The sequence below is a fragment of the Dipodomys spectabilis genome, unplaced genomic scaffold (assembly GCF_019054845.1).
Source record: "Dipodomys spectabilis isolate Male_0828 unplaced genomic scaffold, ASM1905484v1 ptg000030l, whole genome shotgun sequence".
Taxonomy (NCBI): domain Eukaryota; kingdom Metazoa; phylum Chordata; class Mammalia; order Rodentia; family Heteromyidae; genus Dipodomys; species Dipodomys spectabilis.
The window spans coordinates 10,459,706-10,480,450 of NW_024870707.1; the positions used below are offsets into that span (position 1 = coordinate 10,459,706).

A 20,745-nucleotide genomic window follows, 5' to 3' on the forward strand; every position below is an offset into this window, starting at 1 on the left:
TGCGTGGGCGAAGTAGCTTTATTACAGAAAGCCAAGATTACATAGGACTTAAGAGTTTGCATTGGGGCCCTTCTTCTTGCCAAAGGTGGGCACAACATTGACAAAGCGTCGGTTGTACTGCATCCGCCTCTTGGCCCGGCCAGTCTTCTTCTTCTTCTTCTCCTGTTTGGCCACCTGGCAAAAGGAAGGATGGATGAGACCTCGGGTGACTTCTGCTATGCCAGGATCCTTTCCCTCAGACTCCCTTTTCCAAGAAGGGAAAAAGTATACACATACAGGAGACCAGAGTCTTACTATTTTGAAAGAAAAACACAAAACACAAAGTTCAAATAATCCACTCACCTTGGGAGTCTGACCTCTCACTTTTCCAGCACGGGCCAAGGATCCATGGACTTTACCTATGGTGGGGAAAGTGGAAAGCCACAAGAGTCAAGCCACCACCCAACATAATCACCTTCCTCATCTCAGACTTCTAAAGACAGAAGTCTAGTAAGGGACTGAGGTGCAGTTACACTCTGGCTTAGTCTGGCCTGGAAAATACTCTGCTCTACCACCAGACATTGAGCAACGAAATATTTTCACCCACCAGGAATTTCTAAGAAAAGAAAACCAAAACACTCCTTTCCCCACTCACCTCCAAGCAGGCGGCCGACTATCTGTAGGGTAGCCAGGGCCTCCACCCCACACTGGCCGAGGGTAGCGTCATCCTCCAGTGGCGTGCCTGCCAGGAGCAGGACCTGATCTTCCGGGACGATACCCTCCAGGGAGGCCACACGAGCCTACAAGCCAAGACATAGAGATAAATAGGTAAATAAAGAAATATTCCGAGTCTCTTCGCGGGGCAGCAGGGCGGGCACGGGCGCGGAGTACCGCGAGCAGGGCGCACGAACCTTGATCTGAGCGATCGTCTCCTGGCCGGTCACCTCAAGGGTGTGGAGCTCCTGGGCGCGGACAAACAGCTGCATATTGGCGACTACGAAAATAAAAAAAGAAGGCTGTGAAAGAAGCGAAGTGGTGCCCGGGGAGGAAGCGGCGGTCGACCCGTCGGGAGCGAGGGAGACGCGGGGGCCTCACGTGTGGAACGCCGGGCCCACGGGGAGGCCCAGAAAGGCCAGAGCCACAAAGGACCCCTTCTCCCTTGATCTCCCCAACGCCCTCGGACCCACCCCGCGGCCAGCCAGCTACCAAAGCCCTCCAGATCCACCCGCCGTACAAGTCGTACCAGAACCCCGGGACCAGCGGCCGCTACCGTGAAGATGGAGTCGAGAAAGAGGAAGGAGCGCGCTGCGCAGGCGTGCTGAGGGCCGGTTGCGTAGCTCGTCACTGCGGAGCGACTGTACGGCCTCCTCTATTTGTACCGCCCACTGCCGTTCTGGCCCCGCCCCTTTACGCTTCGCGCTGGCGTTCTCTCGCCTCGGGCGCGGCCCTCGGGAAGGGTGGGGCCAAGCCGGTTGCGCGCGCAGAAAGGTAGCAGAAGGCTGGGGCAGTCCAAGATGGCGGCGGCCATGGTCAGGTCTGTGCTGTGGGTCTGGAGAAGAACCGACATCCAGCGAGGCTGCGGACGAAGGCAGCTGGTGAGAACGCGGGGCTCGGAGCTGATGATGGCAGAGGGCTCTCAGTTACTCACTGCAGTTTCTAAATCCACGTCCTTTCATGGTGGTGGTGGGGGCTTCGTCTTCTTCTGTGGCTCAGTTATCTCCAGAGGAGCGCCCAGAGTGGGAGCCCACAAAGTGACAGCCTTGGGACCGACACTTGGGGAGTGCGGTGTGGAAATGTAGCTGCAGCAGGACAGCCTGGGTGGGTCAGAACTGAAGAGTTATTGACGTTCTCTGGCTGGGGGCATGAGAGAATTAGGAGTGGTTTAAGTGCCGAATGCAGAACTAGAAAGTTTCCATAGAATGCTCAGAGAAAAACCTTTAAATGAAAAATCACCACATTGTGTGTGTGTGTGTGTGTGTGTGTGTGTGTGCGCGTGTGTGCGTGTGCGCGCGCGTGCGCACGCGCGCGTGTGTCCCTTGTCTACCTCTACATAGGGAAAATTAACGAAGAGATGGTTTGTTGTCTCAGAGCCAGACCCAGAAGCCTCCTGATTACCCCAGCTTTGTGGAGTCTGCAGATGAGTACCGGTTTGTGGAGCGCCTCTTACCCCCTACCAGCATCCCAAAGCCCCCAAAACATGAACATTATCCCACGCCCAGTGGCTGGCAGCCTCCCAGAGGTAAGCTGGGTAATGGGGATAGTTTGAAGGAGGAGCATTCTCTTCCTCAGTTTTCAGCCTGTCCTTACTGAGTCTTTAGAAACTACCGTGAATCCTGTACCCATATTGAGATCTCTCTTTAAAAAACAACAACAACAACTATTGTTGTTTAAGAGGTGGTATACAGCGGGGTTACCTTTACATACCTCAGGTAATAAGTATATTTTCTTCTTTTTACATAGTATCATCTGTTCCCTTCTTCTCTCCCCTTCCCTCCCTTCCATATCTGCCCATGAGTTGCATGGTTCACTCTCATCAATGTCCAGTGGGCTCTGCTGCTGCACTTTTTCACCTGTTTTCTACTGTCCCCTCCCCCCACCTTCCCTCAGTTGTGCACATGTATACACTGTATATACGAGGTAAAGAATACAGAGTCATCCTGGTGCTGGTGGCTCAGGCCTGTACTTAGGAGGCTGAGATCTGAGGATCTTGGTTCAGAGCCAGTCTGGGCAGGAAAGTCCGTGAGATGTTTATCTCCCAATAAACCACCAGAAAACTGGAAGTGACGCTCTGGCTCAAGTGATAGAGCACTTGCCTTGAGCTGAAGAGCTGAGGGACAGTGCTGAGGCCCAGAGTTCAAGCCCCACAACCAACAACCAACAACAACAACAACAAAAAAAAAACAATTAAAAAAATACAGAGTCAAGGTGGGAATATGGCTTAGTGGTAGAGTGCTTGCCTAGCATGCATGAAGCCCTGAGTTCGATTCCTCAGTACCACATAAACAGAAAAAGCCATAAGTGGTGCTGTGGCTCTAGTGGTAGAGTGCTAGCCCTGAGCAGAAAGAAGTTCAGATCAGTGCCCAAGCTTTTGAGTTCAAGCCCCAGAACTGGCAAAAACGGGGGGAGGGGGACTGGGAAGGTGGCTCAGTGGTAGAGTACTTGCCTTGCATGCATGAGGCCCTGGGTTTGATTCCTCAGCAGCACATAAGCAGAAAAAGCCGGAAGTGGCACTGTGGCTCAAGTGGTAGTGCACTAGTCTTAAGCTGAAGAGCTCAGGGACGGTGCCTAGGCCCAATGTTCAGGCCCCATGACCGACAAAAAAAAAAAAAAAAGAGTCATTAGAAAACAGACAGATTAAGAAAACATCCTTTGTTTCCTTATCTTTGGCGTTCTGTTTCAGTATGTGTATGTTGTTTTATATATAAACAGGCACTTTGGTATCACAACTTGATGATGTTCTCCTAAGACTATCCTCTTTTGGTCTCACTGTGAGTGTGTAGAATCTTGTATAATTTGTCATGTCCCATTGTGTTTTAAATCTAACTTCAGCATATCAGGGAGAACATGCATCGGTTGTCTCTTTGATCTTGGCTTATATCACTCAACATGATTTGTTCTAGTTCTATCCATTTCCCTGTGAATGACATTATTTTATCCTTTCTAATGCCTTTGTAAAATTCCATTGTAGGTACCACATTTTTTGGATGAATATCTATTGTGGGGCATCTGGATTGTTTTCCTATCTTGGCTATTGTGAATAGTGTGGCATATTGAGATCTTTTTTTTTTTTTAATTTTAATTTTTTTTTTGTCAGTTGTGGGTTTGAACTCTGGGCCTGGGTGCCGTCTCTGAGTGAGCTCTTCAGCTCAAGGCAAGTATTCTACCACTTCAGCCACAGCACCACGTCTGGTTTTCTGGTAGTTAATTGGAGATGAGTCTCACAGACAGCCTGACAGGACTGGGGTTTGGACTCAGGGTGTGAATGCTGTTCCTCAGTTCTTTTGATCAGGGCTGGTACTCTACTATTTGAATTATACACAAAAAGTGGAGCTCCATGTGGGGCGCAGATGGCTCATGCCTGTAATTCTAGCTACTCAGGAGGCTGAGATCTGAGGACCGCAGTTCAAAGCCAGCCTGGGCAGGAAAGTCGTGAGACTCTTATCTCCAATAAACCACTCAGAAAACCGAAGTGGCGCTGTAGCTCAAGTGATAGAGCGCACCCCTTGAGCTGAAGAGCTGAGAGACAGCACCCAAGCCCTGGGTTCAAGCCCCATTACCGAAAAAAAAAATATAGTCTCACAGACTTTCCTCAGATCCTCAGATCTCAGCCTCCTTAGTAGCTAGGATTACAGGCATGAGCCACCAGCACCCACCATATTTGAGATCTTTTAAGGGTAGCATTGCCTTATGTCCAAGGAATGATTCAAGAGTAGACCCTTCTACTAATGGCTATGTATCTCAAGCTAGTAGCATGGGAATGTTTCCATATGGGAGAAAGTAAATCATAGAGACAAAACTTCCCTTTACCCTCAGCACATGTTACCTTTTTTGAGAACACAACTTGCAAGTCAGGCAGTTGTATGCTTGAATTTGGCTCCTGCTCTACTCTACACTGTTGGTGAGCTCTTAAGTCACTAAGCTTCTTCCAAGTTCAATTTAAGCAAATTGAAGATAATCCATTCAGTGCATGAACCACTTAGGGTAGAGCCCAGCAAATAGGTGCCTAGTGCTATTACATGTGTATCCTTTTGTTCCAGAAATTGTTTTCAATTGAAAAGGACAAAGATTGGCCCCAGAGGGAACCCAAAGACACAAGGAGTTATGCTCTGATTGTGTGTGTGTGTGTGCACGCACGCATGCCAGTCCTGGGGCTTGAACTCAGGGCCTGGGCACTGTCCCTTAGCTCTTTTGCTCAAGGCTAGCGCTCTACTGCTCAAGCAACAGCTCCATTTCTGGATTTTGGGTGGTTAGTTGAAGATGAGGGTTACCTGGCTTCAAACCATCATCCTTAGATCTCAGCCTTCTGAGTAGCTAGGATTACAGCTGTGAGCCACCAGCGCCTGGCATGACTCCATTTTTTTCTTGAGTACCTACTTGGTCACAGGTCCTTTGTAGGACCTTGAAGGTACCTGATGCACAGTTTAGTCTGACAAGGAAAGAAGAGTTAGTTACCTTGACTTGAAGTCAGAGTGGCAGGTCTCATTGGATGCAGAGGGTAATTTTGTGAGGGAAAAGTCCTTGGCTAAGTGAGATGGAGTCTAGAACAAATTGGCTTATCACTGTTATTCCCTATCACAGATCCCCCACCCAACCTGCCCTATTTTGTGCGGCGCTCCCGGATGTACAACATTCCTGTCTACAGGGACATCACACATGGCAATCGCCAGATGACTGTGATCCGGAAGGTGGAAGGGGACATCTGGGTAAGTGGGTAGGGTAGGTAGGTTAGAGTCTTGTTCTCACTGTCTGGGAGCTAAAGGGATGGGAGGCTGCTGGAAAGGAAGGATTATTAACTAAGCCTGACACCTCTTTCCCCAGGCTCTGCAGAAAGATGTAGAAGATTTTTTGAGCCCACTGCTGGGGAAGAAACCAGTCACCCAGGTTAATGAGGTGACAGGTACTCTGCGGGTCAAGGGCTACTTTGATGAGCAACTTAAAACCTGGCTTCTTGAGAAGGGCTTCTGAGCCCCACTGAGCAACCTGTGTGGGCTGGAGGCCAGGGGACCTCAGGAGGAGGGAATGGGACATTGGAGCCTTTGGGAACAGGGCTATGGGCTCGGGCTGATCCCAGTGTGAGGCTGAAAGGCTTTAGGTAAGTCAGGCCTTGATTGAATAAGGGGAAATCAGACTCCTCCATACAAGGGTCCACTGGGAGAGAGTTGACCAGCATGGGAGACCCACCAGGAAAAACCATTCTCGGGCTGGGAAGGTGGTTCAGTGGTAGAGCGCTTGCCTTGCATGCCTGAGGCCCTGGGTTCAATTCCTCAGCACCACATAAGCAAAAAAGAAAAAGCCGGAAGTGGCGCTGTGGCTCAAGTGGTAGAGCACTAGCCTTGAGCTGAAGAGCTGAGGGACAGCGCCCAGGCCCAGAGTTCAGGCCCAAACTGGACCCAAAAAATAAAAACCATTCTCAAGCTAGTTGGGAGGGCATTAGCTGCTGTCCTTCCACTCAGTGGCTTGTTTCTTCGGATTCCTTGGATTTAGCTGTTCAGATTCTAGGGATTATCATCTGGTGGAAGCAGTTGCCCCACCCTGTTTAGGGAGGGTTTACAGATTAAACCACACATAGGGCACATATTTTAGCCTTCTTGGGGTTCACTGAGATCTTTCCCAGCGCTTGCTGTAGGCCAGACTCGGTCTGGTGGAGGTTGTGGACACAGGGTCCTGAGTAGCATCTTAAAGTTCCAAAAGCAGTGTTGGAGAAGAGGAAGCACAAAATGTCAGCCCCTGGAGAGGTCCCTGCTCCATTCCAGACCAGAGTTGTTTGCCTGACTAGGTTTCCAGTGCCACAAGTTAAAATGATTGGCTTTGGGGTGGTCTGGCCACAAGGGGGCATCTTGGTGCTTCTGAGAGCCCAGCCCAAGGCCATCCTGTCAAGGCTGCTGACCTAGAATCCAGGCTGGACAGAGGTTTGCAGGTGGGAGGGTGAAGGTGCAGGTCCTTTACACCCCTGCCGTCCATCCTTCCCACTCCGCACCAACTAGACTTCACACTTGTTCCACCCTCAGAGCCACAGCTGCCTAAGCCCGGAGTTCCCACTCCCACTCCTCCATCCAAGCAGCTAAGGCAGGGTTTGGCTCCTGGCTACCCTACTTATCTCTAACCTAAGGCAGAGGCCCTTGAAGTTCTCTGGGGCTCAGTTTCTCCATATGTAAAGCAGTCAAGTCTTCCTAGTTGTGGACCCAGAACAACATCCTCCCTCCTGAAGATTGGGGCCATTCTCAAGTCTACAGCCTGGGCAAGGAAGAGGAGCCTGGCCTGGATCCTAGACACAAGTCCCACCGGTCGTTAATGCAAGTTTTTATTTGGCTGTATATACAATTTAAGCTATTAAAATTTGTACAATATTTACAAATTAAATAATCATCTGAAACTGTCTCCAGCAACTCTTGTAACACAAAACCAAGGGGAAGAAAGACTGGGCTGGGCAGAGGCCTTGGCTCCTGTGGTCCCTGCCTGGCCCAGAGCCTGTTGTGAACTGACTGTAGAGAGCAGGAACCCCGCTCCGGCACCTCCTTCCTGGGGTCAAGCATTCAGATTCTAAAGACAAAATTTAAGCCAAAAGCCACTAGGTCAGGAAGCAGTTTCAGTCCTGAACTGGAGAGCAGGTCTGCAGGTCAGGAGTGATCTTCCTTGAGTTCCAGGGTCGCAGTGGTTAAGGAGCAGCACACTGGCCCTCAGCCCATGTGGCTGGGCAGTGGCTGCTGGGTGAGACTGTCAGTCCCAGCTGAGAAGCTGCAGGGGAAAGGGGCCTGGGTGAGGGGCGGAGCGGGGTCCCTCAGTGCTGCCCGCCTGCCCCCCTACCCCCAGGCACTCCTTTCCCTGAGTTGCGTGGTTGCCAGTAAGACGTGGAAATGCCACAGGGCATAGGGGGCACAGCCACCATCACAAAGGGGCTTCTGGGGGAGACGGGGGTGAGAAGAGGATCGGTACCACTCTTGGCAGGGGGGCAGGGGCTAGCTCCTGACCTGCCTCCAGCCCCTCTGGGGTCCACACTTGGAAATGGAAGCTAATACTGTTCAGCACGCAGCGTGACCCCCCACACACAAGTAGGGCCCCGAGGGGCTGCCCCTCCTCCCAGAAGGAGGGGGGGGATGGTGGAGAAGAGGGCTTCTCAGAGGCCAAGCCTTTTGCCTTCCCAGCCCTAGCAGACCTCAGTCAGGGCTGGACAGTGGAGAGGAAGCCTGGGACTGCCCACCGTCCCCATGGCCTCCTGGGGCTCCGAGGGCTCCAGCTCTCAGCCAGGAGGCCAACCTCTTTCCACTGAGCCTTGGGGATGCCCCCCACTTCTTCCTCAGAGCTGGGGTTACTACTCCCTGGTGCACACAGAGAGGGAGCTGGCACTTGGTGGCAGGACGTGTTCCAGCGAGGGTTGCTCAAGAGAGCGGGGGCAGGGCCGGGGCCGGGGCAGTGTCAGTGGGCAACGGGGGCCTCCAGCTTCTGCAGGCGGCGCCGGCGGAGCTCGGCAGCATCAGGCTCTCCATCCTCAGGCAGCTCCTCGGCACCCACTGTCTCAGGAGCTGGGGGCAGAGGTTAGGAATGGAACCCTGAGCAGGCCACAGCCCATCCCCTCAGAAGTTGATCACACCTACCCGGAGGCTTTTCCATTTCAGAGGCTGGTGGGGAGGTTTCTGGGGGCGGAGGGGGAGCCTCAGAGCTGGGGTTGCTGGCGGAGGACGGAGCAGTAACCACTGTTGAGGCTGTCTCTTCGGTGGGGCTGACAGTGGCAGGCCTGGGGGGCCTGGGAAGAGAGGACAAGGGCCCAGATAGAGGATTCTGCCCTTGTGTTTAGCACAGTACCCCTGGGGCTCCAGTGAGCACAGGTGCACTTGAGTGTGGAATGGAGTCGCAGATGGGGCCAATCCAAGAGCCGAGTGACAGTCAGCACTTGGATTATAAATCTCTTGCAGCCTCAGACTGGGGACAGGTCCCCTGCTATCCTGCAGCCTCCCCCTGGGAATATCAGCACTCCCATCAGTCTCCAGTGTCCTTCTAGGCCTGTGCAGCCCCTGCTGGGTGCCAGTGCTTTGTATGTGTCACCTAGGTCTAGGAAGTAGGACTCCTGTACCAGTAAGGTAAAGGAGGCCATAGAGCAAGTGAGCAGTGGGACTGGCACTGGAACCTGGGCCAGCCTATCTCCAAGTTCAGGGACAATCCCAGCATCAGGAGGATGTTAAGGGAGGAGTCAGAGCCACAAAAGCCAGGACTAAGCGGGGCGCTGGTGGCTCACACCTGTCATCCTAACTACTCAGGAGGCTGAGATCTGAGGATAGCAGTTCAAAGCCAGCCTGGGAAAGAAAGTCCATGAGATTCTTATCGCCACCTAACCACCAGAAAATCAGCAGTGGCGCTGTGGCTTAAGTGGTAGAGTGCTAGCCTTGAGCTGAAGAGCACAGGGACAGCGCCCAGGCCCAGAGTTCAAGCCCCACGACTGACAAAAAAAAAAAAAGGCGGGGCTGGGAAAGTGGCTCAGTGGTAGAGCGCTTGCCTTGCATGCTCAAGGCCCTGGGTTCGATTCCTCAGCACCACATAAGCAAAAAGAAAAAAGCCGGAAGTGGCGCTGTAGCTCAAGTGGTAGAGCACTAGCCTTGAGCTGAAGAGCTGAGGGACAGCGCCCAGGCCCAGAGTTCAGGCCCCACAACCGACCAAAAAAAAAAAAAAAAAAGAAAACATAAGAGAGCTCCAGTCAGCTCTAATCAAGAGCACTCAGCTGTGCTGTAGGTAGGGGACCTGAGTCAGCAGGTGTTAAGGACAAACTCAGTAAGTATGGTTGCTGGAGACGGTTCTGGCAGCGCCACCCCATTCTTCCATGCAGACGCACCCCAGGGAGGCCAGCACAGTGAGGTACTGATTGATCTGCAGCATGGCCGCGTCCAGCAGCGTGTGGATGTTGCGCAGGCTCTGCAGCCGGGCCTCCAGGTGCTGGCGCTCGTGGCCCTCCAGAGCCCGCAGCTCCTCCGGGGTCAGCCCCGCAAAGCCCGCGGGGGGTACAGGCATGGGCGGGAAGGCTGGAGAAAGGTGGAAACTTAAGTCTGGGCTGCCTGGGCTCAGCTGATGCTTTACCCCCAAATACATCCCAGAGTGGCCCAGCTTACCGAAGGGTGGAGGCAGGGGCATACCCATCCAGGGAGGAGGGAATGGGAAGGCAGGGGCGGGGCCAGCTTCGGGGGCGGGGGCGGAGCCAGGTGCAGGGGCCGAACCAGCAGCTGTGCTTGTGGTTGCTCCACTGGGCCGAGAAAGGGCTGCGGAAGAGCAGAAATTAACGCGCTGTGGGGCCCCTCTTCATCCCTGCCACACCCCCGGCTGCCGAAGTGTGGCAAAGGCTCACCTGCACTGGTGGAGGGCGGGGCCACAGCCTCGCCTGAGCTCGGGGGAGGCGGGACAGGCGGAAAGGGGCCCATGGGTGGCCACAGTGGGAACATGCCTGGAGGAAAAGGAGGCAGGAGGCCCTGGGGGACTGCAGAGAGAGGAGAGGGTGGTGAGCCGGGGCTGAGCTGCGGAGACCCCACTCCCAGGCAGGACTGGCTACAGGAGCTTTGGCCTCTACTCCTGTGGGGCCTGGAGCTCATGGACCACAGCAACTGTGCGTATCTATTCCTCATGCGTTCACCCCTCCCTGTGCCGACTGAGCTTCTGGAGGACAGAGATTCCATTACCCAGCATCTTCCACACCCAACCCAGGGCCACCAGTTAGTTCCCCAGTGGCATGAGGAGACACTCACAGTTAGGGGGCTGGGGCAGGAGTGGTGGGGGGTGGGGGGCTGGGGGTGGCCCCTGGTCCGCAGGCTCAGGGGGCGGTGGTGACTGGGCTGGCAGTGATGCCCGTAGGACATCCATACGGCAGGTAGGGCAGGTCTGCTGCCTCTGGAACCAGGAGCGCAGGCAGCTGGGAGTCAAGACCAGGCAGCGGTCAGCAGGTCCCGAGGGGCCTGTGCAGGCGGGCAGGCTCCCCGGGGCGCGCCCCCACCTGGTGTGGAAGATGTGGTTGCAGGGCAGTCTCTTGGCACCAGTCACCATCTCCTCTCGGCAGATGATGCAGACGTTGTCCACTGCCTGGAGTTCCTCAGGGGTGGCATCTGGATACCTGGTTAGGATACGGGGGGAGGGAGGCTGTGTCAGGACCAGAGCTGGGAGCCTAAGGGGGTGTGGGACAGAGTTGGGAGAGCAGCTGGGACAAGCCCACTTACAGTGTGTTCATGTTGCGGATTGCTCGGCGAGACATGATGGCATCTGTCACAGCTTTCTTGAACTGCCTGAAAGCACAGCCAGGGAATTTGGAGAAAGCACAGCCAGTGAATGCAGAGAAACATGGGGGCGGGGGTGGGGTGGGGGACGACACACAGGATCAGGGGAGTGGAGTACCAGAGCTAAACTCACCTCATGGCCAGGTACATGGGCCGGATGGCAAAGAGTGGGAAGGTGTGTACCTTGATCATGATGGTCATGAAGGCCATGTACAACAGAACCTTGATGAAGCCTGCAGAGAGCAGCTGGTCAGAGCTGTGCAGGCAGACTGGTGGGGGGCTGGGCAGGGGAGGGGAAGAGGGCCTGCCCCCCCTCACCTGTGAAGAGCTCTGTGTAGAGCATGTACACAGCCTTATTGTCCCAAGGGTTCTCGCTCTGGAGGTCCACAGAGTGCAACACGTACTTGACGAAGATGGTCAGCACCATGGTCATCAGGATGGCATACTGGAGAGGACACAGGGAGACGTGAACTCCAACCCCCCACCCTTTGCGTTAGCCAGGCTGCTGCACCAGGCCTGGGCACGGAAGGCATGGCAGGAGGAGCCTAGGCTCCTCCACTCACTACTTGGAAGTTTACTTTAAACGATTCCCTCAACTACACTTTGCTCATCAGTGGACTACAGAACTACTGTTCATTATAGCCATGTCTTGCTAATTAAGAAAAGCAGGTCAGGAGCTTGGCACAAGACCTGACATATATCAGCCCTCTGCAAACGTGAACTGTTACAGAACACTCTTCCTCTGGCCTGGGACATGGCATCCCTAGCAGTCCAGCCATCCGGAGCTGGCTCTGATGCCAGCTTCCAGCAAGACTTCCTGAACCCCAAGTCAAGGTTTCCCCAGAATCAGCCTCTTTGTACCCCCCTCCCCAGCCATCACCCAGGAGTGAGAGTGACCACGGCTCCACGGTTGCCAGCGCAGGAGGGGCCACACGGCATGTGCTCAGTTGGGTTTGTTGGGTCACCCAGGGCACATGCGCTGCTACCTCAGGCTTGTCCCCTCAACCTCCCAAGTCACTTTTACCTCAAAGCCAAACACCAGCTGCACAGAGGCCCCCCGGGTCAGGATGCTATGATAGGCATGGCTGACGAAGAGGAAGTCCAGGATACCCAGGAGGAACATAAGGGCTGTGGGGAACCCCGAGTTGGGGGAGTGGAGTCAGCCAAGGCCTGACAGCCACTTCCTGCCCTACAACAGCCAACCTCAAATCCACCATGGCCCTGGCGCCACCATCGAGTCAGGTGGGCACACTCCACTAGATTCAGCCCTCTGGGAACTCTAGTTTTACCCAGGGTAGGACATCAGGGCAGCCCCAGGAGGCATAGACGTGAGCGTCCAGAGAGCTGAGTGGAACAAGTAAGAGACTATGCAAATTAACCCCTAAATTATCTTTCCTGTACAGCTGTGGGCTGAGGGGCAGTGCGGGCCCTGGGGTAAAGGCCTGTTCACTACTGAAATTCCTTGGCTTCTCTCCTCCCTCCAGCTATGATCCCCGCCCTCCAAGAGCCTCACTCACAGACGATGCGGCAGTGAAAGAGCCAGGAGATATTGGGGCTTCGTTCCATCTGAGGCAGAGTGGGGGGGGGGGGGGTCCTGTTAGGAAGGCAAGGCTCACCTTGCCTCCCCAACCCAGCCACAGGGATCCCAAGCCTGCTACTCCCAACTCACAAAGTCCACCCGGTCCTCTGCCAGCCAGTGGAAACATTTGAGAAAGAGGAGGAGAGTGAAGAGTGCGACAAAGCGGGGACTGAAGTCATCCCGAAAGACAGTGAAGGCCAGACAAGTCTCTGTGACGGCATACCAGGAACGCTCCAAAAGGTGCTGGGGGTTGGACAGGGGATGATGATGAAGAATCGAGACCTTCTGTTTGCTCAGTCCCCAGCCCCTCGCCTTTGCTGCCAGCCACTGACACCTTACCTCCATCTCTGCTGCCCTCAGCTGCCCAAAGAACACTTTGCCCATCACCTTGCCCAACAGGAAGACAAGGACAAAGGCCTGTATATACAGGACCTAGGAGTGGAGAAAGGCTATGGTTTGAGGTCACTTTCTGTTTTCTGTTCCCCAAATCCTCATCAGTTCATTCAAAAGTTAGACAGCTAGTGGCTACTACTGCCCCTACTTACCGGATATGTAGCCCCACCTCTGCCCCAGGCAGACTCCTCCTTCCCTCCCAGGGCGGTCCTCCCTCCCAGAGCCCTGAACTCACTGCCATGCTGGGGCTGGACTTGGTCAAGTATACCACAGTGGGGTAGAACTGGTGTTTGAGGTAGTAGGCATGTGCCACCACGGCTCCGGTCAGTGCCAGGCTGGCCGCCATCATCACTGCGGTGCGGAACATTGCCCTGGCCCGGAGACCTGCATTGGGTGGGAAAGATGTAGAAGAAAATGTATGTAATGATCGCAAACCGAATACAGTGCCTGGCACAGCGTCAATAGGAGAAAAGGAGATTGAATCTTGCAATCATCGGATCCGGGACACCATATGCCAGAAACTGAGGCTCAGAGGGGTCAAGGGATCTCATTGCTACAAGGCCTGGAACCTGGATCAGTCCTGTTTTAAATCTAGGACTCTTTTCACGCTGCCCTGCCAAGATGATCCTCTAGGGAGGCGAAAACAAAAAGCAATTGGGGGTGGGGGGGGGCGGGTGGACTGCCACCGCTGACCACCGAGTAAAAGAGCTGGGGCGAGAGGCAAAAGCAAAAATGCGCTGTAGAGGCGGGAACGCTTGGCCTGAGCCGGGAGAAGCCGAGGCGCTAAGGGGCGCAGCTTCATCTGTGACAGCTGTGCGGTGGGGGGGGGGGGGGGGGGTGGGCGGCGCGGACGCGCGCCCCTCGGGAGCGGGTGGGGGTACGTCAGCCTGGAACCCTGACGTCCCCCCCCCCAAGCCCCGAGGCAGTGTCAACTTGGGGCACCGTAGAAACGGCCAATCGACGGGGTGCAGTGGCGGGGCTGAAGGACCCGGGCGGTCCTCGCAACCGCGCACCTGTGAGCGCCCGGAGTTGCGAGAGTCGCAGGCGGGGCTGGGCCTCCGGGAGTGCGGCCGCGCTGGCGCTGGCGATCTGCGGCCATCTGACAGGCCGAGCGCAGGCGGGGGACGAAGGGGGTGACCCGATCCCGATGACCTCAAAGGGAAGGTCTTGGTCCCGACCCCAACCCCAACCAGGGCTGGACTTGGACTCACTCACCAGGAGCCCAGCGCGGCGAGCCCGCTCAATCCCCGCGACTGCGGCAGCCGCTCCGGTTAACAACACTCCCCACCCCCTGCGAACCGGAAGCTAGGGGGTAAGACACCTCACTTCCGGCGGCGCGGGGCGCGGCGGGGGCCGTACCAAGTGCAGCCGTCTTCTTTTGCTGGCCCAGCGCGCCCTAGGTGGGGCCGGGAACAGCCGCCTTCGTGCCGCTTTAGGGGTCCGTGTCCACCGAGAGGGGCTGAGCAAGAGATGCGGCAAGAGACTGGGGCGGCAGAGGACGGCGAGGGAGCGCCGGCGTCCCCGTCGGAGTGCCCCACAGTTGGTACGGTCCCCGCCCCGAGTGGCCGCAGCCCAGCCGCACTCCAGCGCCGCGAAGGTGGAGCGTCCTGGGGGCCGTGCCACTCGGAGGGGAGCGCGTGCAAGGGACAGACTTCACTGAGGGCTAGAAGGAAATACGTTTCAGAGTCTCGCTTCAGAGATGGTCACAACAGTCTGATAAACGCGGTGCTCCCTGGGAGACACTGGAAGCAAAACCCAGAAATGTGTCTCCTTCGTGCTTCCTTCACCCCGCCCCGTTGTGTGGGAGTGAGGCCCGTGGCTGCCACGGATTGGCTGCAATAAAGTTACGCGGACCAATAAGAAAGAGAAAGTAAATTTTCTGGCCAATAGAAAGGGAAAAGCAGGTGAGTGGTTGCTAGGGGCGGTACGCTACGTTGCTTAGGACCAGGTCCTGTCCCAGCTGTGAAAGCGCCAGCCGTGGGCTGGTGATCCCTAGCTGGCCTCCGGGAACATTGGCCCAGCCCTGAGAGGGAGGGGCAGGCAGAAGTGCCAGGACTGGGAAGAGGGCAAAGCTTTAATTCCTCCTAATCATGTTTTGTTTAAAATGGATTGATTTTTCAGTGGCTACAGGCCCACATTCCATTCTGCTTACTATTTTGCTGTAGCGCCTTGTTTATTTCTTGGCCACAATCCCGGCAGCAGTGGTCCCGGGATTACAGGCTATTTCATTGTGTGTGTGTGTGTGTGTGTGTGTGTGTGTGTGTGTGTGTTTGCCATTCACAGGGCTTGAATTCAGGGCCTGCACACTGTCCCAGAGCTTCTTTTGCTCAAGGCTAGCTCTCTACCACTTGAGCCACAGCACCACGCACTTCTGGCTTTTTCTGTTTATGTGGTATCGAGGAAATTGAACCGAGGGCTTCATGCATGCTAGGCAAACACTCTACTACTAAACCACATTCTCAGCCCGACTGTTTCATTCTGAATCGGGGTTGCCATTGTAAGGTCGATTCCTGGACGGCAAGCAGACCCCGCTCAGTACCTGTGTTACCTAGGCAACTGGGGCACCTGGAAGAGGTCACATCCGAATCCACTGAGGTCACATCTGGATCTGATGTGGCCACACCTTTCTCCCAACTGGTCCCACCTCCTCTTACCTGGTCCCACTTCCCTTTACCTGGACACATCTTTCCCTGCCCCTACCCTAGATAAGGCCTAACCCAGGGCCAGACCCCCCTTTTTGCCAGCTGCGTGGAGTGCCAACCTGGCCTGGTCCCAGCAGGTCTACTGAATAAACCTACCCCTTACCTGAATACCACATGCATGGTGCTGTTATTACTCGGCTACCTCTTTTTAAAAACCTAACAGCCACCAGATCAGTCCTTCTACAGTGTGGAGTTTCAGAATGCATCCACGTGCCTTGCATTTTTCTACATCTTATTGAAATAAGGATTCTGGATTTAATAAATGCCATCTTGGCATCTTGATAGAAGTTAATAGTAAATAGGGATTTTCTGAGAACTCTAGGGGTGATAGAGGACACTCTGGATTGCAAATATGTCATGAGTTGTAGGACTCCAGAAAGCTCGTGTTTCCTCTAGATAGTTGGGGCCCTGGTTTTCCCTTATTGTTCCCCTGCATAGTTTGTTCTGCCTGTGTATAAGACTTTTGTTAGAATTAAGTATCCCATTTAGTTGCTTTGCTTATGTATAACCCCTTTATAGGAATAAATATCTTCATCTAGCTCACTTTGTTTTATGTAAAAGGCTTTTGTTAAGGCTGTTAAGGCTTGGTCTCCACTCCAACATGTGGTTTTTGTCTTTAAAAGTTATGTGCTAGGGGGCTGGGAAGGTGGCTCAGTGGTAAAGCGCTTGCCTTGCATGTCTGAGGCCCTGGGTTCAATTCCTCAGCACCACATAAGCAAAAAGAAAAAAGCTGGAAGTGGCGCTGTGGCTTAAGCGGTAGAGCGCTAGACTTGAGCTGAAGAGCTGAGGGACAGCACCCAGGCCCAGAGTTCAGGCCCCACAACCGGACCAAAAAAAAAAAAGTTATGTGCTAGACTGGGAAATGTGGTTTGGTGGTAGCATGCTTGCCTAGCATGTATAAAACTATGGGTTCAGCCGGGCGCTGGTGGCTCACGCCTGTAATCCTAGCTACTCAGGAGGCTGAGGTCTGAGGATCGCGGTTCAAAGCCAGCCCGGGCAGGAGAGACCGTGAGACTCCTATCTCCAATAAACCACCAGAAAACCGGAAGTGGCGCTGTAGCTCAAGTGGTAGAGCGCTCTCCTTGAGCTGAAGAGCTGAGGGACAGAGCCCAGGCCCAGAGTTCAAGCCCCATAACCGACCAAAAAAAAAAAAAAATAGGTTATGTGCTAGCTCTGTTCTGGGCTGCAGGTCTTTGAGACAGGAGTCTATCTTGCAGTCCTTGGTCTTTAATAAACACTCCAAGCAAGGCACCTGTGGTGGTTTACACCTGTAATCCTAGCTACTAAGGAGGCTGAAATCTGAGGCTCAGAATTCAAAGTCAGCCCAGGTAGTAAAGTCCTTGAGACTTTTTTTTTTTTGGGGGGGGGTCCAGTCATGGGGCCTTGAGCTCACCATTTGAGCCACAGCGCCACTTCCGGCTTTTTTCTTTTTGCTTATGTGGTGCTGAGGAATGGAATCCAGGGCCTCAGGCATGCAAGGCAAGCGCTCTACCACTGAGCCACCTTCCCAGCCCTGCTTGAGACTCTGGAAGTGGCACTGTGGCTCAAGTGGTGAGCGCTCTCCTTGAGCTGAAGAGCTTAGGGATGGCGTCCAGGCCCAGAGTTCAAGCCCCACAACAGACCAAAAAAAAAGAAAAAAGACTCCAGATTCAATTTCTCAAAATGTGGCTTCACCGATTTCTTGCTGTACATTATTTAACCACCAGTCACCAAAACTGTCCCCTAGATGGTGCTCTTTCCTTTCCTTTCTTTCTTTCTTTCTTTTTTTTTTTTGATCGTCATGGACCTGAACTTTGGGTGCTGTCCCTTAGCTCTTCAGCTCAAGGCTAGCACTCTACCATTTGAGTCACAGCGCCACAAACCCAGGGCCTCATGCATGCAAGGCAAGCACTCTACCACTGAGCCACCTTTCCAGCCCTTTCCTTTCTAAGGCTGGAACTTAACAGGGCCTAGGATGCCATCACTAGCTGCCTCAAAATCCTGCAGGCCAGGCTCCAGGAGCTTACACCTGTAATCCTAGCTACTCAGGAAGCTGATCTGAGGATCCCAGTTTGAAGCCAACTAGGGCTGGAGAATCATTGGGACTTTTTTTTTTCTTTTTTTTTTTGCCAGTTCTGGGGCTTGCACTCAGAGCCTAGACACTGTCCCTGAGCTTCTGTTGCTCAAGGCTAGCACTCTACCATTTTAAGCCACAGTACCACTTCTGGCTTTTTCTGTTTATGTGGTACTGAGGAACTGAACCCAGGGCTTCATACATAGTAGGCAAGCACTCTACCACTAAGCCACATTCTCAGAATTAACCACCAAAAAGCCAGAAGTGGAGCTGTGAAACAAGTGGTAGAGCATCAACTTTGAGTGAAAAAGTTCAGGGACAGCATCCAGGTCTGAGTTTGTTATATGGGAATTTGATCAGTGAGATATAGAGAAACACCACACTTGGAGAGGTCAAATCAGAAATCTTTATTCCAAAGCTGGTGACTGTGGACGGACTTGTGCCACAAAGAAATTCATAGCCTCAATTGCAGTTAATACAAAGCTTATAAAGGGATAAACCTCATGACCCGTATGAGGAACTAAACCTAGCAAGAGCATGTTTGCAGAAGCAAAGCAAGCTAGGGGAAACAATTGGGCAATCAAGGGCAAGAATTCCCTGGAACAAGACTTTCTGGAGCTTAACAACCCGTGACACCTGCAACTCAAGGAATGATCTACATCACCTTTTGAGTTCTTGGAATGGCATATAGCACATCTGTAGTTCTTGGGACAGCGTGAAAAGTCCCCATCTATTAATATGCCAAGATGGCAGTGAGGACAAGATGGTGTTACTTAGTATCCATATTTCAAATTGAAGCCCAAGACGTGCACTAAATAAATGAATAGGGTCCCTGGACTCCCAGGGGACATTCCAGCTCTGGAAACCTGGGCATCATGCTCACTGTATCCCCTCTATGTGCTTCCACATCCAAACTGGTTTGAAGCAAGCCTGAACAGGAAAGTCTGCGAGACACTTATTTCCAGTGAATACAAGAAGCCAGAAGTGGAACTGTAGCTCACATGGTAGAGCACCAGCCTTGAGTGAGAAAGCCAAGAAAATGTTCCAAAGTAGATTAGAGGATGGTTGTAAACGTGGTAAATGTATTAAAGCTCTGCATTGTATGCTTGAATTGGGAAAATTATATGCATTAAATAAATGCCTCAATAAAGTCATATTATTTTAAGAATGTAAAAGATGCTGGGCACCGGTGGCTCACACCTGTAATCCTAGCTACTCAGGAGGCTGAGATCTGAGGATCTCACTGTTCAAAGCCAGCCTGGGCAGGTTATCTCCAATTAACCACCAGAAAACCGGAAATGGGACTTTGGCTCAAGTGGCAGAGCACTCACTTTGAGCTGAAAAGCTGAGGGACAGTGCCCCGGTCCAGAATTCAAGCCCCATGACTGACCAAAAGAAAAAAAAAAAAGAATGTAGCTGTGCGCCTAGCTACTCAGGAGTCTGAGATCTGAGGATCATGGTTCAAAGCCAGCCCGAGCAGAAAAGTCTTTGAGACTCTGTCTCCAATAAGCCACCAGAAACCTCGAAGTGGCGCTGTGGCTCAAGTGGTAGGGTGCTTGCCTTGAGCTGAAGAGCTGAGCGACAGCGCCCAGACCCAGAGATCAAGCCCCATGAACAAAGGCACACACAAAAAAGGATTGGAAAGATCTAGATCACACACTCCAGATCATGCACTTTATTTTGGGGTCCAACTCAGTTACCCTTATTTCCCCGAACTTCACTCGCCTCTTTGGCCTAGTTCTCTTCCTACCCAAAAGGCAGTCACATGCTTTCCCTCTATTGTTTGCCACCCTCAGTGGACAGCCAAAGACATTTCTAGCATCAGCCGTGAACTTTCCCTCCTCTTGATGCCTATGGCATTTGACCCATTAGCAACCCAGCCCTGAATTACCATAGAGTATAATCACTTCTGTCACTGTGACTGCCATTAGGGTATGGTTCAGGACAGTACACATATTTGCTATTCATGCTGTATGTAAATACTTGGGATGTTGATAAGACCCAGGGCTATTGAGATTGGACTGCGTGCCTGGCACAGAATTCATCCTCATGATAATCTTATATGCCTACATTTGCACAGCTAATAGGGGAAAACAAGGAAAGGATTTCTTTGTGCCAGTACTGGGGCATTAGCTCTTGCCAGGCTTTTTTTTTGGGGGGGGGAGAGGGGGTCCAGTCGTGGTGCCTGAACTCTGGGCCTGGGCACTGTCCCTCAGCTCTTCAGCTCAAGGCTAGCACTCTACCACTTGAGCCACAGCGGCACTTCCGGCTTTTTTCTTTTTGCTTATGTGGTGCTGAGGAATGGAATCCAGGGCTTCATGCGTGCAAAGCAAGCGCTCTAGCACTGAGCCACCTTCCCAGCCCCTTGCCAGGCTTTTTTGCTCAAGGTTGAGTTCTACCACTTGAGCCATCTCTCTACCATCTCTCCTCTTGCAAGTTTACTTTCTTTTTTTTTTCGGGTGGATTGTGGGGCTTGAACTCAAGGCCTGGGCACTGTCCCTGAGTTTTTTCACTCAAGGCTAATGCTCTACCACTTTGAGCCACAGCACCACTTTCAGTTTTCTGGTGGTTAATTGGAGATAAGAGCTTCACAAACTTTCCTGCCTAGGCTGGCTTCAAACTGCAATCTTCAGATCTCAACCTCCTGAATAGTTAGGATTGTGGTACAAGCTTAAGCCACTGGCAACCAGCTAAGAGTACATTTCCTTTTGGACAATGTCGCCTCTTCCTGGCTCTCTCCTGGTTTTTCCCTCCCTTCCCCACCCACAAGTTGTAGAGCTCATTTCAACATAGTGTCCAGCTGCACTTGTTCACCTTTTGTCCTTCCATTTCTGTGCCCCACCCTGGAGGTGGTTTTTTATGCAACAGAAGAAATCATACATGAATTGCCTTTGCTAAAGAAAGACACAACCAGAGGTCAGGTTTCCAGCTGGTAATTTAGGGACTTGGGCTTCTTTGATCTTAGGGCTTTGCCATCCTCTAGGGAACTGGAAGTTTGATGGAGATCTGTATTCAGTTGGAAGATAGGAAATAGAGAATGAACTGGGGTGTGGCTCAAGTGTTAAAGCACCTGCT

At 53.0% G+C, this 20,745-nt stretch overlaps 3 protein-coding genes across 3 annotated transcripts; 1 reads left to right on the plus strand and 2 right to left on the minus strand.

Annotated features, from left to right (window-relative positions):
- On the minus strand, positions 1–1,331 carry Fau (FAU ubiquitin like and ribosomal protein S30 fusion). Its single transcript, XM_042675958.1, has 5 exons — positions 1,223–1,331; positions 891–973; positions 635–779; positions 343–398; positions 1–174 (listed from the first exon to the last, which is right to left on the minus strand). Exons 2-5 carry the CDS (start codon positions 963–965, stop codon positions 49–51), a joined length of 402 nt encoding a protein of 133 aa, XP_042531892.1. The 5' UTR covers positions 966–973; positions 1,223–1,331; the 3' UTR covers positions 1–48.
- Positions 1,332–1,466: 135 nt separating this feature from the next.
- Positions 1,467–5,964, plus strand: Mrpl49 (mitochondrial ribosomal protein L49). Its single transcript, XM_042676070.1, has 4 exons — positions 1,467–1,574; positions 2,068–2,218; positions 5,278–5,402; positions 5,518–5,964. Exons 1-4 carry the CDS (start codon positions 1,494–1,496, stop codon positions 5,662–5,664), a joined length of 504 nt encoding a protein of 167 aa, XP_042532004.1. The 5' UTR covers positions 1,467–1,493; the 3' UTR covers positions 5,665–5,964.
- Positions 5,965–6,984: 1,020 nt separating this feature from the next.
- On the minus strand, positions 6,985–14,229 carry Syvn1 (synoviolin 1). The gene is made up of 16 exons (XM_042675968.1): positions 14,131–14,229; positions 13,151–13,299; positions 12,862–12,954; positions 12,613–12,765; positions 12,461–12,509; positions 11,968–12,071; positions 11,262–11,388; positions 11,077–11,176; positions 10,887–10,952; positions 10,667–10,783; positions 10,422–10,585; positions 10,028–10,156; positions 9,795–9,941; positions 9,521–9,707; positions 8,292–8,440; positions 6,985–8,219 (listed from the first exon to the last, which is right to left on the minus strand). The coding sequence occupies exons 2-16, from the start codon at positions 13,280–13,282 to the stop codon at positions 8,113–8,115; spliced, it is 1,824 nt and encodes a 607-aa protein (XP_042531902.1). The 5' UTR covers positions 13,283–13,299; positions 14,131–14,229; the 3' UTR covers positions 6,985–8,112.
- Positions 14,230–20,745: the final 6,516 nt, after the last annotated feature.